This window comes from Periophthalmus magnuspinnatus, chromosome 7, assembly GCF_009829125.3.
Source record: "Periophthalmus magnuspinnatus isolate fPerMag1 chromosome 7, fPerMag1.2.pri, whole genome shotgun sequence".
In the NCBI taxonomy this organism is placed as follows: domain Eukaryota; kingdom Metazoa; phylum Chordata; class Actinopteri; order Gobiiformes; family Gobiidae; genus Periophthalmus; species Periophthalmus magnuspinnatus.
In genome coordinates this window covers 11,548,353-11,570,077 of record NC_047132.1, presented here as the reverse complement: position 1 = coordinate 11,570,077, position 21,725 = coordinate 11,548,353, and the positions used below count along the sequence as shown (strand labels likewise).

The window sequence follows — 21,725 nt, the reverse complement described above, 5'->3', positions numbered from 1 at the left end:
TGTCACCATGGTAACTGCTAAACGTTCCACCATAAAATAGAAAAATATCAAGCAAGTTTTGGGATTGGATGCAAATGAACTGGAGACTGTCAAAATGCGTCAACCACACTGCAAAAATATGAAGATCGTGAATCATGGCAACTTGAATTCAGCATTTTAAAGCTGCGCTATGTAACTTTTCTGTTAGGATATATAGTTAGTAGATGTGGCGACTGATCCTCATGTTATCATCTACTTGGCTAGTCCTGAAAGATTTTGGAACATCAGAGCCAGTTCCCTGTATTTTTTTCCTATAGCTGTTAGCATTAGTCTGTAAAAATCACAAATTATGAATAATCCAGAGGAAGTCGGCTGGTACCAACCCATCGGCCACATTTAGGTCAAAGGTTCTTTTAAAGGGTTGAGTGTGTAAACCTTTTGATGTCTTTTTTTATGGATCATAATTAGCATGTAACAGTGGCATCTAAGCTAACAGCTAACACACTCTCATTTGAGATTTCTGGACTTGTGTGTGTCTGGTAAACATCTAGTGACACTAAACCTCCTCTTTTACCTGTGACTGGTGAAGAGAGCAGATAAAACACATAAATGTGAAATACACATTTGATTTAATGGGAACTGGCTTCACCATTGATTTGTCCATGAGGGAGCGTTCGATCTGATGTAAGTAAAGCAAAGCCCCAAGTGATCGAGTTGTAGGGCAGAGACAGAGAATCTTGCTCTGAAATGTGCCTTTAACATCCATCTTGTATTTATTTAATTACAGCTCTTTCATTGTTCAGTTTTGCTGTGAGCAATGCCACCTTTTCACAGATCTGGCCTGTAACTTGGCTTGATAGCATCATTTGCTTGTCTCCATGGAGTAGATATGTTCCACGACTTATTGTGAAACATTTTAGGTAAAGCAATAACATCTCCATGGACACAAGCCAGTGGCAGATCCTCCAATAGAAAGGTTACATAGTGCACCTTTAAAATTATTGCTTTTTTAAAAAGTTTTTTTTTTCTTTTTTTTTTAATCAGTTTTATGACACCACAATGGGAATTTATATTTCAGAATTTGTCAACTTGGGCAAATGATTTGTACATTTTTCTTTAAAGGCCTCGTCTCCATGACAGTGCCATTGCTTTGTCTGGAATGTTCCAGAGTTTGGCGTTAAATGCATGCATATTTGTGCTTTGGAATAAAACTCCATTGGGTGTAACTAATAGACTACATATATAAATGGATGTAGTTAAAGCACTAGCCTCCACGGTCCAAATAAGGAGTGAGCATGGGCTCCTGGCTCCATCGACTCTGGCTCCAATTCACTTTACATTGAAAAATCTTCACCCCTCACTCTGTAGCTGCTGCTGTCAGACTTGTCATTTTGAATCTGAATGATCATAGTATTTTCATTTGGCTATTGTGGCAGTAAATCAAGATCTAAACATTAATAACAGAAAAATCAGGCGCCTTCTTTCCCTGAGGTCACTCCTGCTGCGTTAGCAACAGGTTTGATTGACAGTGTTGCTAAGTACCCACTCAATTCTAAACCAGCAGGAAGGGGTGTTACCTTCCACAGCTTCACTCCAGATTGGCTCTTTGATACCAAGATACTTGTGGCCGGAATTCGACATATGGAACTCTGCTTCAAATTGGCCGCTGTAACTGCTCTAACCTGGATGAGCTTCATCTGACTGAAGCTGAACACTGTGGGTGTCATCACACTCACTCACTCCACTTCTTTATAGTCTATGGTTTAACTCCATAGCGACATTCGAGTGGTAGAAAACTTGCATGGTGCTGCTTTAGATAAATACTGAATGCCATACTGTGGAACATTCCAGGTAAAGAAAATCGTGCTTGGAATTGTGTCGTAACATATCAGAGAATTTTCATTTGGCCTGATGTTAAAACAATTGAGATTTTAAGAAGCAAAAAACTAAAATCATCGTTCATTCAAAGTATTCATTCTTTTGGTTAATGCATCTTTATGGACACTTTGCACTAACGATTTTCAAACTGAGCACTATAGCATCGCCATGGAGACCTTAAACCAGAAAAGTTACATAGCTCACTTTTAACTTGACATCTCATAATTTTACATCTTCCTGTTTTCTTGGATCCTGTTCGAAGTTGAAGCCGGAAATATTTCACAATTTTGTTTCCTGGATCCTTGCCTCCCCCAGGACCGGTCCATAGGAAGAGGACAGGCACACCAGGAATAAACAAAAGCATGTCTAGTAACTGATAAGAGCTGTGTATTCAAACTTATCTTACTGTTTCAACTCTGTTCATAATCGCAAATTAAAAAAATTCAGTTATGCAACATTCTGGGAGTGAATTATGAGTCAAAATCTTGGTTTGAAATTACCTGGTTTTCAGTTTCAGTTTTATCTGAGTGGTTTCAGTGTATTCTTTTTATGCTTTTTTGAAAATTGCACTTGAAATCATCCAACTCTGAAATAAATTTGAATGAGTTAAAAGTAAAGCGAAATGAATCATTTTCACTTTAGTACTTTTCTAGAATAAAGTTAAAGGTCCTGTATTACGCAAAACTGACTCTTGTGAGCTTTAATCCATGTTTTAATATTGCTACCTCTTCAAAAACAGACCTGACGTTGTGTTGTTTCATTCACACATGGAGGATGGGGCAGAGCCTTCACACATGTTAATACCTGGTGTGGGTCTCTTCATTTAAACAAAGACGTATGATAAGAATATTTTCTTCACAACATGAATATACTTAAACTGCTATCACACTTTCTCCCTTTTGACTATTCATTAATAATACTTCATAAACCGCTGTTCAGTTAACTCTTTCCCATCACCCTTCCTCTGTCCCTTTTTCCTCCCTCTGACCACATGTGTCGATTTCAGGGCTGTGGTTGGGGACATAAGGAACAGGTTGAGTTCTTTTGAGTCACATGAAAAAAGTGAATGGTTGTCTTTGTGTGTGGGGGGTGCTCTGGAAGTATGGGGTCCGGGGCTCTTTGCTAAGGGCTGTCCGGTCCCTGTATGACCGGAGCAGGAGCTGTGTTCGCATTGCCGGCAGTAAGTCAGACCTGTTCCCGGTGCATGTTGGACTCCGCCAGGGCTGCCCTTTGTCACTGGTTCTGTTCATTATATTTATGGACAGAATTTCTAGGCGCAGCCAGGGGCCGGAGGGGGCCTGGTTTGGGAACCACAGGATTTCATCTCTGCTGTTTGCAGACGATGTTGTCCTGATGGCTTCTTCGAGCCAGGACCTGCAGCAGGCACTGGGGCGGTTTGCAGCCGAGTGTGAAGCGGCTGGGATGAGAATCAGCTCCTCCAAATCCGAGGCCATGGTTCTCGGAAAAAGGTGGTTTGCTCTCTCCGGGTGGGTGGTGAGTCTCTGCCCCAAGTGGAGGAGTTCAAGTATCTCGGGGTCTTGTTCACGAGTGAGGGAAGGATGGAGCGTGAGATTGACAGGCGGATCGGTGCAGCGTCTGCAGTGATGCGGTCGCTGTATTGGTCCGTTGTGGTAAAGAAGGAGCTGAGCCGGAAGGCGAAGCTCTCGATTTACCGGTCAATCTACGTTCCTACCCTCACCTATGGTCATGAGCTCTGGGTAATGACCGAAAGGACAAGATCGCGGATACAAGCGGCTGAAATGGGCTTCCTCCGCAGAGTGGCCGGGCGCACCCTTAGGGATAGGGTGAGGAGCTCGGTCACACGGGAGGAGCTCGGAGTAGAGCTGCTGCTCCTACACGTTGAGAGGAGCCAGTTGAGGTGGCTCGGGCATCTGCACCTCCCTAGGGAGGTGTTCTGGGCATGTCCCACCGGGAGGAGGCCCCGGGGAAGACCCAGGACACGCTGGAGGGACTATGTCTCTCGGCTGGCCTGGGAACGCCTTGGGGTCCCACCGGAGGAGCTGGAGGACGTGTCCGGGGTGAGGGAAGTCTGGGAGTCCCTGCTTAGACTGCTGCCCCCGCGACCCGGCCCCGGATAAGCGGAAGAAAATGGATGGATGGATGGTTGTCTTTGTCTTGAAGGGCATTGTCAGGTTACATGTCTTGTAGTTAATGGAAAAGAGTTTCTGAATGATAATTCAATTTTGAAAAACTAAACAAAATTTTGTAAAATTCCTCCTTTGGCATATTTATATATGTGTATATATAAATGTGTCAATTTTGTTTGTTAATGTTGTATTGTTAGTGTTATATTGTTAGTGCTGTTAGTGTTAGTGTTGTAATTGTTATTTTTCTGAGTGTTGTTAGTGTTGTATTGTTATTGTTGTCAGTGTTGTGAGTGCTGTATCATTAGTGTTGTTAGTGTTGTATTGTTAGTGCTCTTAGTGTTGTATTGTTAGTGTTGTTAATGTTGTGAGTGCTGTATCATTAGTGTTCTTAGTGCTGTTAGTGTTGTATTGTTAGTGTTGTTAGTGCTGTTAGTGTTGTATTGTTAGTGTTGTTAGTGCTGTTAGTGTTGTAGTGTCAGTGTTGTTAGTGTTGTTAGTGCTGTTAGTGTTGTCAGTGTTGTATTGTTAGTGTTGTTAGTGTTGTAAGTGTTGTATTGTTAGTGTTGTCAGAGTTGTTAGTGTTGTGTTGTTAGTGTTGTTAGTGTTGCATTGTTAGTGTTGTATTGTTAGTGTTGTCAGAGTTGTATTGTTAGTGTTGTTAGTGTTGCATTGTTAGTGTTGTATTGTTAGTGTTGTTAGTGTTGTCAGAGTTGTTAGTGTTGTTAGTGCTGTTAGTGTTGTATTGTTATTGTTGTTAGTGTTGTATTGTTAGTGCTCTTAGTGTTGTTAGTGTTGTATTGTTATTGTTGTTAGTGTTGTGAGTGCTGTATCATTAGTGTTCTTAGTGCTGTTAGTGTTGTATTGTTAGTGTTGTTAGTGCTGTTAGTGTTGTATTGTTAGTGTTGTTAGTGCTGTTAGTGTTGTAGTGTCAGTGTTGTTAGTGTTGTCAGAGTTGTTAGTGTTGTTAGTGCTGTTAGTGTTGTCAGTGTTGTATTGTTAGTGTTGTAAGTGTTGTATTGTTAGTGTTGTCAGAGTTGTTAGTGTTGTGTTGTTAGTGCTGTTAGTGTTGTTAGTGTTGCATTGTTAGTGTTGTATTGTTAGTGTTGTCAGAGTTGTTAGTGTTGTATTGTTAGTGTTGTTAGTGTTGTGCTGTTAGTGTTGTATTGTTAGTGCTGTTAGCGTTGTTAGTGTTGCATTGTTAGTGTTGTTAGTGTTGTGTTGTTAGTGTTGTATTGTTAGTGTTGTTAGTGTTGTGAGTTTTGTGTTGTTGGTGTTGTATTTTTAGTGTTGTGTTGTTAGTGTTGTCAGTGTTGTTAGTGTTGCATTGTTAATGTTGTTAGTGTTGTAAGTGTTGTATTGTTAATGTTGTTAGTGCTGTTAGTGTTGTATTGTTAGTGTTGTAAGTGTTGTATTGTCAGTGTTGTATTGTTAGTGTTCTTAGTGTTGTTAGTGTTGTCAGTGCTGTTAGTGTTGTCAGTGTTGTGTTGTCAGTGTTATGTTGTCAGTGTTGTGTTGTCAGTGTTGTGTTGTCAGTGTTGTATTGTTAGTGTTGTAAGTGTCGTTAGTGTTGTCAGTGTTGTGTTGTTAGTGTTGTCAGTGTTGTTAGTGTTGTGTTGCTACTTAGCTGATGACTTCAAAATGGAGCATTTATCTAGATAAATTGTAACTTGATTTGTAACTAACGTCTCTAAAACATTTGCAAGACAAGATATTTAGATCTTGGTGGTTGAAATGATTTACATTTTTAGTTGTCCCACACTTATGTAAAGGCAAAACATTTGCCTTTTTCCATTATTCTGGTTTAACTGCCATTTGAATTGATAAATAAAAAATATGTAAAAGAGGTTTAATTAATTATGGGGCAGCTAGTAATTGATCAAGGTCATCAGCTCTCGTGGGCTTCTTTGGGTCTATGGAGCGGAGAGCATTTAAGACCTCCATGTCAGTGAAAGGAAAGGAAAATGTGACTGTTATCTGCCCGATGTCCAGATTCAAGTCCACTTCTTTATACAGTCTATGGTTTATGGTTGAACCTTCTTATTATTTGTTTGGAATTGGCTCCACAAATATTAATCTTATGGCTTGAAGTCCTGTCAACTAACAACACTCACATCTTTGGGGTTGAATAAAGGCACCACATTGTGAGGCGATTGTGAAAAAAAAAAAAAAAAAGTTTATATATGTGTATATATAAATGTGTCAATTTTGTTTGTTAATGTTGTATTGTTAGTGTTATATTGTTAGTGCTGTTAGTGTTAGTGTTGTAATTGTTATTTTTCTGAGTGTTGTTAGTGTTGTATTGTTATTGTTGTCAGTGTTGTGAGTGCTGTATCATTAGTGTTGTTAGTGTTGTATTGTTAGTGCTCTTAGTGTTGTATTGTTAGTGTTGTTAATGTTGTGAGTGCTGTATCATTAGTGTTCTTAGTGCTGTTAGTGTTGTATTGTTAGTGTTGTTAGTGCTGTTAGTGTTGTATTGTTAGTGTTGTTAGTGCTGTTAGTGTTGTAGTGTCAGTGTTGTTAGTGTTGTTAGTGCTGTTAGTGTTGTCAGTGTTGTATTGTTAGTGTTGTTAGTGTTGTAAGTGTTGTATTGTTAGTGTTGTCAGAGTTGTTAGTGTTGTGTTGTTAGTGCTGTTAGTGTTGTTAGTGTTGCATTGTTAGTGTTGTATTGTTAGTGTTGTCAGAGTTGTATTGTTAGTGTTGTTAGTGTTGCATTGTTAGTGTTGTATTGTTAGTGTTGTTAGTGTTGTCAGAGTTGTTAGTGTTGTTAGTGCTGTTAGTGTTGTATTGTTATTGTTGTTAGTGTTGTATTGTTAGTGCTCTTAGTGTTGTTAGTGTTGTATTGTTATTGTTGTTAGTGTTGTGAGTGCTGTATCATTAGTGTTCTTAGTGCTGTTAGTGTTGTATTGTTAGTGTTGTTAGTGCTGTTAGTGTTGTATTGTTAGTGTTGTTAGTGCTGTTAGTGTTGTAGTGTCAGTGTTGTTAGTGTTGTCAGAGTTGTTAGTGTTGTTAGTGCTGTTAGTGTTGTCAGTGTTGTATTGTTAGTGTTGTAAGTGTTGTATTGTTAGTGTTGTCAGAGTTGTTAGTGTTGTGTTGTTAGTGCTGTTAGTGTTGTTAGTGTTGCATTGTTAGTGTTGTATTGTTAGTGTTGTCAGAGTTGTTAGTGTTGTATTGTTAGTGTTGTTAGTGTTGTGCTGTTAGTGTTGTATTGTTAGTGCTGTTAGCGTTGTTAGTGTTGCATTGTTAGTGTTGTTAGTGTTGTGTTGTTAGTGTTGTATTGTTAGTGTTGTTAGTGTTGTGAGTTTTGTGTTGTTGGTGTTGTATTTTTAGTGTTGTGTTGTTAGTGTTGTCAGTGTTGTTAGTGTTGCATTGTTAATGTTGTTAGTGTTGTAAGTGTTGTATTGTTAATGTTGTTAGTGCTGTTAGTGTTGTATTGTTAGTGTTGTAAGTGTTGTATTGTCAGTGTTGTATTGTTAGTGTTCTTAGTGTTGTTAGTGTTGTCAGTGCTGTTAGTGTTGTCAGTGTTGTGTTGTCAGTGTTATGTTGTCAGTGTTGTGTTGTCAGTGTTGTGTTGTCAGTGTTGTATTGTTAGTGTTGTAAGTGTCGTTAGTGTTGTCAGTGTTGTGTTGTTAGTGTTGTCAGTGTTGTTAGTGTTGTGTTGCTACTTAGCTGATGACTTCAAAATGGAGCATTTATCTAGATAAATTGTAACTTGATTTGTAACTAACGTCTCTAAAACATTTGCAAGACAAGATATTTAGATCTTGGTGGTTGAAATGATTTACATTTTTAGTTGTCCCACACTTATGTAAAGGCAAAACATTTGCCTTTTTCCATTATTCTGGTTTAACTGCCATTTGAATTGATAAATAAAAAATATGTAAAAGAGGTTTAATTAATTATGGGGCAGCTAGTAATTGATCAAGGTCATCAGCTCTCGTGGGCTTCTTTGGGTCTATGGAGCGGAGAGCATTTAAGACCTCCATGTCAGTGAAAGGAAAGGAAAATGTGACTGTTATCTGCCCGATGTCCAGATTCAAGTCCACTTCTTTATACAGTCTATGGTTTATGGTTGAACCTTCTTATTATTTGTTTGGAATTGGCTCCACAAATATTAATCTTATGGCTTGAAGTCCTGTCAACTAACAACACTCACATCTTTGGGGTTGAATAAAGGCACCACATTGTGAGGCGATTGTGAAAAAAAAAAAAAAAAAAGTTTTGTTTATTTATACTGACAAAGAGCTGATTCCACCTGACAATAACAAGTCTCCATTGGCTGAACTCCAGGTCTGATTTGTTCTTTCTAGAAACTATTTCTTTGTGCTGATGGTACTTCCTGTTTCACCGGTGTAAAAATCTGCTGACAGGTTCCTACTTTAAGGGCCCCTGCACACACAAAAAGACAGGAGAGAAGGGCGGAGTAGAGGACAGGGAGCAGAGGATGAGAGGGAGGAGAGGAGGAGAGGAAAGAGGAGCAGGGAGCAGAGGTTCAGCAGAGGAGGCAGGGAGAGGTGAAGAGATGAGAAAGCAGGGTAGAGGAGGAGAGAAGAGGAGAGGAAGGGAGGGTAGAGGAGGAGATGAGGGTGAAAGGAGGGAGGAGATTTAAAATGCTGACTTTCTACAGTGACACAAGTTTGCATTCCTCATCAGAAACTAGAGCCAAAACAAACTGTGTTCTGTGTCCTGATACAGGAGATTTTTTACTTCTGGTCATTAGTTAAAGTGACTAACATCAACCAACCGCTTTCTCATTCAGTCAGTCTCACTCACTCACTGTCTCACTCACTCATTTTCTCTCTCTCTCTCGCTCACTCATTCACTCACTCACTCTCTCACTCACTCTCTCACTTTCTCACTCACTCTCACTCACTCTCTTACTCACTACTTACACTGAAACTAACACATCTGTTTGTTCAGTTTCTGTTCTGTTTGTTTATTATGCCCATAATAGGTGCTCTCACACCTATTAGAATATTGGCTATCACTATTTATTTATTTTTATTTTTTTAGTTCTGAGGATTAGCCAGTATGCTAATAGGTGTGAGCGCACCCATTAGGGGCCTAAATGATTGTGCAAAGTATGACTTAGGCACAGTTCACACTTAGTGTAGCTCATTAGACCTAGCCAACAAACACTGTAAACAAACAGGTGTGTTAGCTTCAGTGTAGTTAGCTCCTCCTTTCAGAGGACATTGCAGTGTCCACCAGTAATCTGACCAGAACTGAAGAAGTGGGTTGGATGAGCAGCCAAATGTCTTGTCACTCTAAAACTTTTGAATTTTCTTTGGTGATGGATCACACCTGGACGAGTGAGGGATTACACAGACACCTTAAGTCATGGTTCTTATTTCATTGCTGTAGTTCTTATATATTGTATTGTATATCATGAGAAACTGTGTTGTTGTGGTAACATTGATCATTACTTGAATACTACAGAGGTCCCCACTTTGAGATCCACTAACCTAAAGACACTAGAGCGACTGCTGCCCCCCTGTGGCACCTGGGATTCCCTGCAGTCTCCCATCCCAGTGACCAGGCCCTGCCCTGCTTAGCTTCAGAGACCAGGTGAGATCAGCTTTTGATATGATGGTTGCATGTGGTAAATACACCGGCTGATTCCCTTTCGTTGTTTCCCATTCACCTTCAGTGTACTTCAACAGTGGAGACAAGGGCGAGTGAGGTGTCTTGCTCAATGACACAACAACAGTTTGCTCTGGTCCCAGTAATCCCATGTTACTCTGCAGGACTAACTGTGTGATTGAATTTTGCATGAGTTTAGTTCCCTTATAATAAATGTGTTGTTAAAAGTCACAGTGTCTCTCCTCTTTCTCTCATTTTTTTCACTCTCTCGCTCTTTCTCTATCTCTGTCCCTCTCTTCCCCTTCCTCCCTCTCTCTCTCTCTCTGAGGATGTCCTGTCATTACTCTGTGTTGTTTCTCTTTGGGAGGACTCTTTCACTCAGATCCTCGGTTGGAAAAGGCTCCTCTCTGATCGTCTGCTGCTTCTGTCAGAGCTCGAACTTCGGCTTCACCAGTGCCTCAGACACAAGGTGAGTCTGTCCCAGGTAAAACTGACAGGTGCAGTCCACAGGTGCAGGTGCAGGTAGGGGGGATGTGGATAACTTTGTGTTGTGGTTTTCTCACCCCAGAAATCAACTAACTACTGCATTTCTCCAATGTACATGAACTACACCAGAACTAAACCAGAACTAAACCAGGACTAAACCAGGACTAAACCAGGACTAAACCAGGACTAAACCAGGACTAAACCAGGACTAAACCAGGACTAAACCAGGACTAAACCAGGGCAGAACTAGTGACTAAATCAGGTCCAAACCAATGATTAAACCAGGACTAAACCAGGATTCAACCAGAAGTTAAACAGCTTGGAACCCGGGACTAAACCAGGTCCAGATCTAGGACTAAACCAGAACTAAACCAGGACCAAACCAAGAGCAAAACCAGGCACTAGTTAAACCACGTAAATGCGTTGTCCCTAATTTAAAGGCTACTATTTTTAACACATGAAAAACATAACTTGTTCATTTTAAGTGGCTTGCTGCATCCTAATTGTTCACCATAATGACTTTATAAGCACTTTCAGAGAGCAGGCAAATACTTTTACAATATATCTGTACTGGGGAAAACTTTACTTTAATACCTGAAAAAAAATATTGCAACAGAATAGGAAAAAAACATAGTGGCCATGTATGTATTGTTTGTTCTGAATAAGGGACCTTAAACAATATCACATTTGTTCAAAGCTTCCCACAAAGCAAGCCTTTTTTCACCTAACCAAATTAGCCAGTTGATTTAGTCAGTGTGGCAGGTGTGGTGGAGGGAGGGGTGACCAGATCCTGTGTACAAATTATACAGAGGGCTGCATGACCATTCACACAGACAGTGTCAGTGTTTCTGCATCACTCAAGGAAAAACAAAAACTAGACTTAGCCAGGCAAGGGGCCCACAGAGAGACTGGGAAGAGTGAGTGAATAATGCACCAAAGTTTGTTTTATAGTTTAGATTCTTCAAAACAGCCATAGTCCACCAGTGAACCCTGACAAGGCTTCAAACTTGATTTCGATACTGACGAATAGACTCGATACTTAATACCAATTCCGATACCACAATGATAATAAAAAACTCTTTCTTTATACAACAGACAATTTTCGACATTAAATGGTAGTATTTTATGTTCTACTCCCATGTGTGATCCATGGGTGTACACTAGTCTATGTGTCTTATACTTGTTCTGATACAGCACAAGATCAGTCTTAAGATATTCAGGAAAGGTTCATTACTACGGCAGAGTATAAAGGTCACTTAAAAAAAAAAAAAAAAAAAAAAAATTACGGACATTACACAGTCGTAATATTTTGATATTAAAGTTGTAATTCAACGAGAATAAAGAGGTAGCCTGAAAAGTCCAAATTTTACCAAAAATGTAATTGACATTTAATGACTTGCAGCTTGACACCAAATCAAAGCAAACACAGACTGCAAAAGACTGGTGCTTAGGTGAGTTAAAGCTTACATAAATGTGCATAAAGGAGGTTCCATATGTGTGTAAGTTATTAGGTTATTAGCTACATTTTCTCCCAGTGGAGTGACCGGACTCCTGCTTGGAAAAAGCCTGCAGAGTGTTGCGCCCCCTGGGGTTCATCGGGCAGGGCACAGGCGATGCTCCGAGCCACAAACACGTGGAGGAGTCTCAGTGTGACCTTTATCCATACTCCGCTCAGATTAGCTTCTCTACTGTTCTAAATGTGGGCCCTTTGCACATTTACCGTTCGTTGTGCTCATTGTGGATAACTTCAGCCCCTCGTTATGGGGCCTATGGCGCCGTGTGCACTGGGCAGCCCCAGTTTTACGCACCGATTATAATGTAACCTAATCTCTGTACGTCCATCTTACATAGATTTTTTAATTTCAGCTTTTAACTCAAATAAGCTCCATTCTTTTGTATTGTGGTTGTGGTGGTGAGCCCCTCAAAGCCCCTAAATCTGGATAAAGAAACATCTTTACTTTGACTATGACTTTATTCTCGTACAATTACGATTTAAAGGTAGAAATGTTACGACTTTGTTCTTGTAGTGCCACATAATTTATATTTTTAAAGTGATCTTTATACTCTGCCGTACCTTTCCTGTCCTGTGACTTTAGTATCGATACCTGCTCTAATGAGTATGTAATTTTGATACTAGTTTTAGGGTGACTATTTTGAGAAATTTAAATCTAAAAGATTAAAATTATTTATTTTGATTTAATATTTCTTAAAAACAAAAAACACTGAATGAGAATTTGTGTCCAAACCTTTGACCAGTAGTGTATGTTTTTGACCAGTTCATACTTGATCTAGTTTCATTCAGTAGTTTTATGCTGTGTTCATGTGCATGTCAGGTGCTTTGGATGGGAGATTTCTTTGAGGTCAGTGCTTGTTCACTTGACCTGCATGACCTCTGACCTCTGACCTCTGACCTGTGATAACACATTCTGTATCTGTGACATTTGGACACACACTGTTGCCTACAGCAGTTATCCCCAAACTTAATGTTCACTAAAATGTCTTTCAATCCGTCTTGTTTGTTGTAAACTTTATTTTGATCAAACTCCTGGCTGTCACAGCTCGGGACGTTTGTGCTGCCTCCAGAACTCACATTTCTCTGACTTGAGCAAACAGCAAACAGTACAGATACCGGAGCAAAAACAAACAAAAAAACAAAAACAAAAAAACACTCAAGTAAAAGTATTACATGAAAAAAATTACTCAAGTAACAGTACTAAAGTACTTTTAGATTTTGAGATCTAATAAAGCTTCAAATGTAATGAAGTAAAAGTTAAAAGAATACACTTTATAATCTATGAAGTACAAATACCAAGAGATCGGGGAGTCCATCTTTCTACTGGGGGACTTCAACGCCTGTGTGGGACAGTGACACCTGGAGGCAAGGCAAGTTTATTTATATAGCACAAGTCGTACACAAAGTAACTCAAAGTGCTTTACAGAATAAGAAAGACATTAAAATCACAATACAACAAATCAAAACATAAATAATCACATAATCATCATAAAATTAACATTAAAAGAGAGAAGTGCAGAATAAAAACCTTTCAGTCATATGCACAGCTAAACAGAACTGTTTAGAGCCTGGATTTAAACATTGTCACAGCCTGTCTCACATTTTCAGGAAGATTGTTCCTGGTTTAGTCCTGACTCTGGGCACCAGCAGGAGGCTGAAGTCCTCAGAGTGTGAGATGGTTCATATGGCACTAACATGTCAGAGATGTACTTTGCTAGACCATGCAGAGACTTATACACAAGCAGAGCTGCTTTAAAGTCTATTCTTTGAGCCACAGGAACCAGTGCAGAGACCTGAGCACAGGACTTATGTGCTCGTACGTCCTGGTTTTAGTCAGAACCCGAGCAGCAGTGTTCTGGATGTACTGCAGTTGTCTTAACGCTTGTTTGGAGAGGCCAGTGAGCAGGACGTTACAGTAGACTAACCTACTGGAGACAAATGCATGGATAAGTCTCTCCAAGTCTGGTTTTGACAGTTTACCTTTGATTTTTGAAATGTTTTCAGATGGTAAAAAGCTGCAGATGTTATTGATTTGATGTGACTGTTAAAGTTCAAGTCTGAGTCCATTGTTACCCCTAGATTTCTATCCTGATTTGAAGGTTTTAGAGAGAGAGACTGGAGGTGACTGCTGACACTTTCTCTATGTTTCTGTGGGCCAAAGATGATGACATCAGTCTAGTCTGAGTTTAGCTGGAGAAAGTTGTTTCACATCCACACACTGATCTGTTGGATGCAGTGGCAGAGTAAATCCACTGGTCCATATTCACCTGCTGCAGTGAGACATAGATCTGAGTGTCATCTGCATAGTTGCGGTAGGACACATTATTGCTGTGTATTAACTGTTCTAACAGCAGCATGTAGAGATTGAACAGCAGGGGTCCCAGGATTGACCCCTGGGGCACCCCACAGGTCAGGGACATTTTATCTGAGACACATTTTCCAATTTCAACAATGTACTCAGTATCAGAGATGCCCTCCCAGTCCTCTAGTCTCTTTATCCCATGATTGACAGAGTCAAAAGCAGCACTCAGACCTAACAGGATCAAGACTGAGACTTTGCCTGCATCAGTGTTCAAGCACAGTGGTGGGGTCTAAAACCTGACTGGAAAACATCAAAGGAGTTGTTCATTTGGAGAAAGTTAATAAGCTGTTGGTGAACAACTTTTTTGAGGACTTTGCCTAAAAATGGCAGATTTGAGATTGGTCGGTAATTGTTCAGTATTGTGGCATCAAGACTGCTCTTCTTGTGGAGAGGTTTGATAACAGCAGTTTTCAAAGTTCTTGGGAATGTTCCAGATTGAAGTGACATGTTAACTATGTGAGTGAGTGGTGATAGCAAACTCTTGAGCACAGACTTTAGAAACCTAGTGGGTAACACATCGAGGCAGCATGTAGATGAACTCAGACTGGTGACAATCTCTTGTACAGTTTTATCAGTTACAGGTGAAAAGTGAGTCAGCTCTAAGTGTCTAGGTGGCTGCTGAGGTGTTATTTGCATTGTGGAATTGATGGCATTTTTAATGCCCTAAATCTTGTCATTAAAGCATACTGCAAACTTAATTGGTGGAAATTAGTTCTAATGGCAGCAGGGCTGGAGGGTTTGTTAATCTGTGTACTGTTGACTATGTCTCTCGGCTAGCCTGGGAACGTCTTGGGGTCCCACTGGAGAAGCTGGAGGACATGTCTGGGATGACGAAAGTCTGGGAGTCCCTGCTAAGACTGCTGGCACCGTGACCTGGCTCCGGATGGATATGTTCCACCACTGGCAACTTTCGCTCGGAAAGTCGTATTTACAGTCAGGCGTGGTGTTAGATAGTTTTGGTTAGAGAAGCTATGGAGGGGCTATGTTCTTCAATGGTGGTACACACCACAAACTGCATTCCAAATAGGAAGTCATCATAAACTTTGCTTCTGGCCCCATCGACTCTGGCTCCACTTTACATTGGAAAACTGTGGCTCCTCTCTCTGTAACTGCTGCTGTCAGGCTCGTCATTTTGATCTTAAATTCATATTAGCTGGCTCAACATGATCCTGGTGTTTTTATTTTGCTATTGTGTCCATAACTCAAGGTATGAACATTAATAGGAGACAAACTAGCTGCCTTCTTTCCCTGAGGTAGCTGTTGCTAGTGTTAGCAACAGGTTTGATTAACAGCCTTGCTAAGAGAAGGGCTGTTACCTTCAACAACTTTACTCCAGACTGGCTCTTTGGCTACTATGATACTCGCGTCCAGAATTCCAAATACAAAACTCGGCTCCAAATTCACCCCGTAACTGCCCTGATGAGCTTCATGAGCGGTATAGGTCATGTCACACTCACTTAGTCCACTTCTTTATACAGTCTATGGTGCACTCAATATGTTAATTTAGAGTCTTTTATGGATGGTGTTTATCTGATTGTGAACATTTTCAATTTGCATTTTTAGTTGAAACTGGATGTGCTATGAAATTGGGGCAAACATTTTTAGGAGAGCTATGGAGCATTGGCCATTCTAGGGGAGACTAGTGCCTCCTCAAGCCCCCTCCCCAGCACCGCCCGTTTACAGTTTATTCGGCTGACACCACATGAAAGTGACACAAGTATCATTTAGCTTCTGTATATTGATTTTGTCGACACTAATGCAGTTTTTAATATTTCTTTTCTCAGCACCATGGAGTCCCACGAGCATAACCACTCTCTGGACTTCTACAACGGAACGCCCTGGTTCATTTATGAGTGCACCATAGAACTGGACACAGACTACCGCCGGATCGCCCTCTTCCTCCTCTATCTCTTCATTTTCATTGCTGGCCTCTTGGAGAACCTGCTCGTGCTGTGGATCAACTGGCGCAGACGTCACTCTGCTAACGGCGTGCTATTCTGCCTGCTAAACGTTAGCATGTCTGACATGATGGTTATCTCCATTCTACCTTTCTACATGCTGGAAGTTACCATCAACCAAGTTTGGCTTTGGGGCCGATTCCTCTGCAAAGTCACTAATCTCATCTATGCAGTGAATTTATACAGTAGCACATTTTTCCTTGCGCTAATGACGCTAGAACGTTACTTAACGCTAACCAAGCCAACATTCCCTGCGCTGTTCCCAGTTACTGGACGACGCCGTTGGTGGCTTTGTGCTGTGGTCTGGTTGTTTTCCTTGTTCCTTGCACTCTTGGAGAACGTACACGTAGACCTCCTGGAATGGGATGAGCCGGGATGCTACATGCTTCCAGAACACAACTTCGTTGAGTGGTTTATCAGTACGACCATAATTTCTTTAATTTTTCAGTTTTTCATTCCCGGAGCGGTCATCATCACATGTAACTATCTCCTTGCCAAGGCAGTACGCAATGCTCCTGAAGTCCAGGAAAAGAGAGACGTGTGGCTGGTGCACGTGTACTCTTTGGTTTTTGTCCTGTGTTGGTTCCCCTTTCATCTGATCTTGTTTTTACTGTTGATCGATGACATAAACCCATTCATCTTCAGCTGTAACACTGTAGAAGTCATGTACTTCATGTACAGCATCGTCCAGTGCTTTTCTCTATTCCATTGTGTGGCCAATCCGATCCTCTACAACTTTCTGAGCAAGAGTTTCCGCAGTAACCTCATCACCAGAGTGGTGAGTTACATCCCGAAAGACTGGAATATGGAAGCACAGGTGGGAACCGCGCCAACGCAGCCCAACGGAGCAGGAGGTACGGAGGGAGGACGGAAGCAGCGCAAGATCAGCGATGCCAGCACCAGCCAGTCCGACGTGTCCTCATAAATGTGTTGATATATTTTGATGTCATCAACATTCTCTGGGAGGTGATGCTAATTGAAAGCACTGCTCTGTCTGAAGTTACTCAAGTTAGACTTTAATCTGAGCTCTGTTTTAGCATAATTCGACTCTAAAGAACTGACATAGCTGGAACTACAACAGTTGAGCTACTTTGTGCTGTTAAATAAGTCCCTCTCAAATTAAATTTCAGACACAAGCTAGCTAACATTAGCCAAATGTTTTTCAGTTAGTCACACTCAACTTTTTGTTGAAAATCAAACTCCTAAACAGAACCACGAACGCTCGTATTAATCACAGCCTCTGGAAAATGCTGTTTAAACCCATTTTGTATTTTTTTCTAGAGTTTTCAGATGATCTTTGGTAGCGTTTACTAATGTGTGCATTGTGTTACCATGGTAACTGCTAAACGTTCCGCCATAAAATAGAAAAATATCAAGCAAGTTTTGTGATTGGATGCAAATGAACTGGAGACTGTCAAAATGCGTCAACCACACTGCAAAAATATGAAGATCGTGAATCATGGCAACTTGAATTCAGCATTTTAAAGCTGCGCTATGTAACTTTTCTGTTAGGATATATAGTTAGTAGATGTGGCGACTGATCCTCATGTTATCATCTACTTGGCTAGTCCTGAAAGATTTTGGAACATCAGAGCCAGTTCCCTGTATTTTTTTCCTATAGCTGTTAGCATTAGTCTGTAAAAATCACAAATTATGAATAATCCAGAGGGAGTCGGCTGGTACCAACCCATCGGCCACATTTAGGTCAAAGGTTCTTTTAAAGGGTTGAGTGTGTAAACCTTTTGATGTCTTTTTTTATGGATCATAATTAGCATGTAACAGTGGCATCTAAGCTAACAGCTAACACACTCTCATTTGTGATTTCTGGACTTGTGTGTGTCTGGTAAACATCTAGTGACACTAAACCTCCTCTTTTACCTGTGACTGGTGAAGAGAGCAGATAAAACACATAAATGTGAAATACACATTTGATATAATTTAATATGGGAACTGGCTTCACCATTGATTTGTCCATGAGGGAGCGTTCGATCTGATGTAAGTAAAGCAAAGCCCCAAGTGATCGAGTTGTAGGGCAGAGACAGAGAATCTTGCTCTGAAATGTGCCTTTAACATCCATCTTGTATTTATTTAATTACAGCTCTTTCATTGTTCAGTTTTGCTGTGAGCAATGCCACCTTTTCACAGATCTGGCCTGTAACTTGGCTTGATAGCAGCATTTGCTTGTCTCCATGGAGTAGATATGTTCCGTGACTTATTGTGAAACATTTTAGGTAAAGCAATAACATCTCCATGGACACAAGCCGGCGGCAGATCCTCCAATAGAAAGGTTACATAGTGCACCTTTAAAATTATTGCTTTTTTAAAAAGTTTTTTTTTTTTTTTTCTTTTAATTAGTTTTATGAAACCACAATGGGAATTTATATTTCAGAATTTGTCAACTTGGGCTTGTACATTTTTCTTTAAAGGCCTCGTCTCCATGACAGTGCCATTGCTTTGTCTGGAATGTTCCAGAGTTTGGCGTTAAATGCATGCATATTTGTGCTTTGGAATAAAACTCCATTGGGTGTAACTAATAGACTACATATATAAATGGATGTAGTTAAAGCACTAGCCTCCACGGTCCAAATAAGGAGTGAGCATGGGCTCCTGGCTCCATCGACTCTGGCTCCAATTCACTTTACATTGAAAAATCTTCACCCCTCACTCTGTAGCTGCTGCTGTCAGACTTGTCATTTTGAATCTGAATGATCATAGTATTTTCATTTGGCTATTGTGGCAGTAAATCAAGATCTAAACATTAATAACAGAAAAATCAGGCGCCTTCTTTCCCTGAGGTCACTCCTGCTGCGTTAGCAACAGGTTTGATTGACAGTGTTGCTAAGTACCCACTCAATTCTAAACCAGCAGGAAGGGGTGTTACCTTCAACAGCTTCACTCCAGATTGGCTCTTTGATACCAAGATACTTGTGGCCGGAATTCGACATATGGAACTCTGCTTCAAATTGGCCGCTGTAACTGCTCTAACCTGGATGAGCTTCATCTGACTGAAGCTGAACACTGTGGGTGTCATCACACTCACTCACTCCACTTCTTTATAGTCTATGGTTTAACTCCATAGCGACATTCGAGTGGTAGAAAACTTGCATGGTGCTGCTTTAGATAAATACTGAATGCCATACTGTGGAACATTCCGGGTAAAGAAAATCGTGCTTGGAATTGTGTCGTAACATATCAGAGAATTTTCATTTGGCCTGATGTGAAAACAATTGAGATTTTAAGAAGCAAAAAACTAAAATCATCGTTCATTCAAAAGTATTCATTATTTTGGTTAATGCATCTTTATGGACACTTTGCACTAACGATTTTCAAACTGAGCACTATAGCATTGCCATGGAGACCTTCAACCAGAAAAGTTACATAGCTCACCTTTAACTTGACATCTCATAAATTTACGTCTTCCTGTTTTCTTGGATCCTGTTCGAAGTTGAAGCCGGAAATATTTCACAATTTTGTTTCCTGGATCCTTGCCTCCCCCAGGACCGGTCCATAGGAAGAGGACAGGCACACCAGGAATAAACAAAAGCATGTCTAGTAACTGATAAGAGCTGTGTATTCAAACTTATCTTACTGTTTCAACTCTGTTCATAATCGCAAATTAAAAAAATTCAGTTATGCAACATTCTGGGAGTGAATTTTGGTTTGAAATTACCTGGTTTTCAGTTTCAGTTTTATCTGAGTGGTTTCAGTGTATTCTTTTTATGCTTTTTTGCACTTGAAGTAATACAACTCTATAATTAATTTGAATAAGTTAAAACTAATTCAAGCAAAATTCATCATTTTATCTTGCCAACACTGTAAAAAGTACTTCTCTAGAACTAAGTTATGTCCCATATTCTGCAAAATTGACTCTTGTGAGTCATGTTATAATGCTGTTACCTCATCAAAAACAAACCTGGAGTTGTGTTTTGTTTCATTCACACATGTTTGATTAACACTTTATTATTATTCTGTTACATCTCCAAAGCTCAAAATGCTCTGTGCCTCCTTGTGATGTCGTAAAGTGGTAGTTTTCAAGTTAACAGCTCCTTTTACTTTTAGTTCAATAGAGATTGGTAATTCCTGGTCTGAAATGATCCAAATGATTCTAGTGAAGGTGTACGGAGCACTTCCTGTATTACCACATGACATCACAAGGTGAAACAGAGTGTTTTCTGTTTGAGGGAAGAACTCAGCCTAAATATACAGGGTTTGTGTGTTAAACATGTGAATGAAACAAAACAACTCCAGGCCTGTTTTTGATGAGGAAACAACATTAGAACACAGATCAGAGAGTAACGCAATATGGGTCCTTTAAGTTGAATATTTAAAAACAAAAAGTGACATCGAAAGTTTAAAAATATCAGGTTAAATTTACTTTAAAATATTAGTCTTGATTTAAGACGTTTTGGCTTGTGAGTGTGAATTTAAGACCCACTGCCAAATTGTCCCTGCATAAAAATAAAAGTAACAGAAATAACACAAATATAACCAACCACAATTTTGAATTTTCACAATAATCAAATCAGAGGCAGTGGTTTTGAGGTAATAAACATGTTCTGAAATGTCCCTATGTGTCAGATGCCCTCCCTGTGTCTCCACAATTACATATTTTTCTAAACTGTGCACTCATAGTAGTGTTGTCACGATACAAAAATTTCAAACTTGGTTCTGATATTAAGTTTCAATTCTAGTTTTAGTATTGATTAGTATCTGATTTTTGATACTTTTGAAGTACTTTTGCAGAGCGTGTGGCTGGTGTGTTTACTTTGTGAGTGCTGTGCTGGTGATGAGCAGTTCTTATCTTTATTACATTTGCACCAGTGCACCGTCAGGACAGGCCAAAGGGGAGAAAGGAAAGATGACCCGAACTTAACAATACCAGGAAGAGGCTGGGGCCAAGTGGAGGTCAAAGGTCGTAGCCCACGGAAACACACACACCGCTTCGGTACTTCACCAGAATCTGCTCAATCATCACTGGATTCTGATGAGACAGGGACTTTTGGATAAGGTGCACTGTAAAAATAAATACATACATGAGTGATAATGAATACAAGCCATGTCATAAAGCAGTTGCCTCCTCAAAAACAGACCTGGAGTTGTGTTTTGTTTCAATCACACATGTTTGAGTAACACTTTGAAGTGGTATTTTTAAGTTAACATCCACCTTTTACATTTGTTCAGTACACATTGATAATTCCAGGGCTGAAATCATCCAAATGATTCTAGGTAAGGTGTACGGAGCACTTCCTGTATTGCCACATGACATCACAAGGTGGAATAGAGTGTTTTCAGTTTAAAAAAAAACTCAGTCTAAATCTTCAGGTTTTGTGTGTTAAACATGTGTCAATGAAACAAAACACAACTCCAGGTCTGTTTGTGTTGAGGAAATATTAGAAAACAGCGTAATATCGGACCTTTAAATACACACCAAACCCTATAAGCTGATCTTAAAGGTGCAATATGCAACTTTTTGGTGGATGGTTCGCAGCCTGCTCGTCTCTATGGAGATGTAGTTGCTTTTCCTGGAATGTTCCACAGTTTGCATTTATGGCAAGGCAAGTTTATTTGTATAGCATAATTCGTACACAAGGTAATTCAAAGTGCTTTACAGAATAAGAAAGACATTAAAATCACACAAATCAAAACATAAATAATCACCCAATCTGCAACTCTCTCACCCGCTCGTTTGCACCTTTAAAAACTCTCTCTCGCACTCTTTAAACACTGTCTTGCTCAGTTTAAGAAGATAAGTGACTGATAAGATTTAAGTGATAGTGTGCAACGCTCTGTGGGGGAAAAGACAACAGCATGATTCCACTGAAATATAAAGCTAAAACCAAACTTCGGAACGTTCTCCATGG

The 21,725-nt window shown here is 40.0% G+C and overlaps 1 protein-coding gene across 1 annotated transcript; it reads left to right on the top strand.

Moving 5' to 3' along the window:
- Positions 1 to 9,947: 9,947 nt before the first annotated feature.
- Positions 9,948 to 19,263, top strand: LOC117373802 (G-protein coupled receptor 182-like). Its single transcript, XM_033969906.2, has 2 exons — positions 9,948 to 10,014; positions 15,691 to 19,263. Exon 2 carries the CDS (start codon positions 15,695 to 15,697, stop codon positions 16,787 to 16,789), a length of 1,095 nt encoding a protein of 364 aa, XP_033825797.1. The 5' UTR covers positions 9,948 to 10,014; positions 15,691 to 15,694; the 3' UTR covers positions 16,790 to 19,263.
- The last annotated feature ends 2,462 nt before the right edge of the window (positions 19,264 to 21,725 follow it).

Coding starts and splice junctions, on each gene's coding strand:
- LOC117373802 (XM_033969906.2), top strand. CDS start 15,695: ATGGAGTCCCACGAGCATAACCACTCTCTGGACTTCTACAACGGAACG.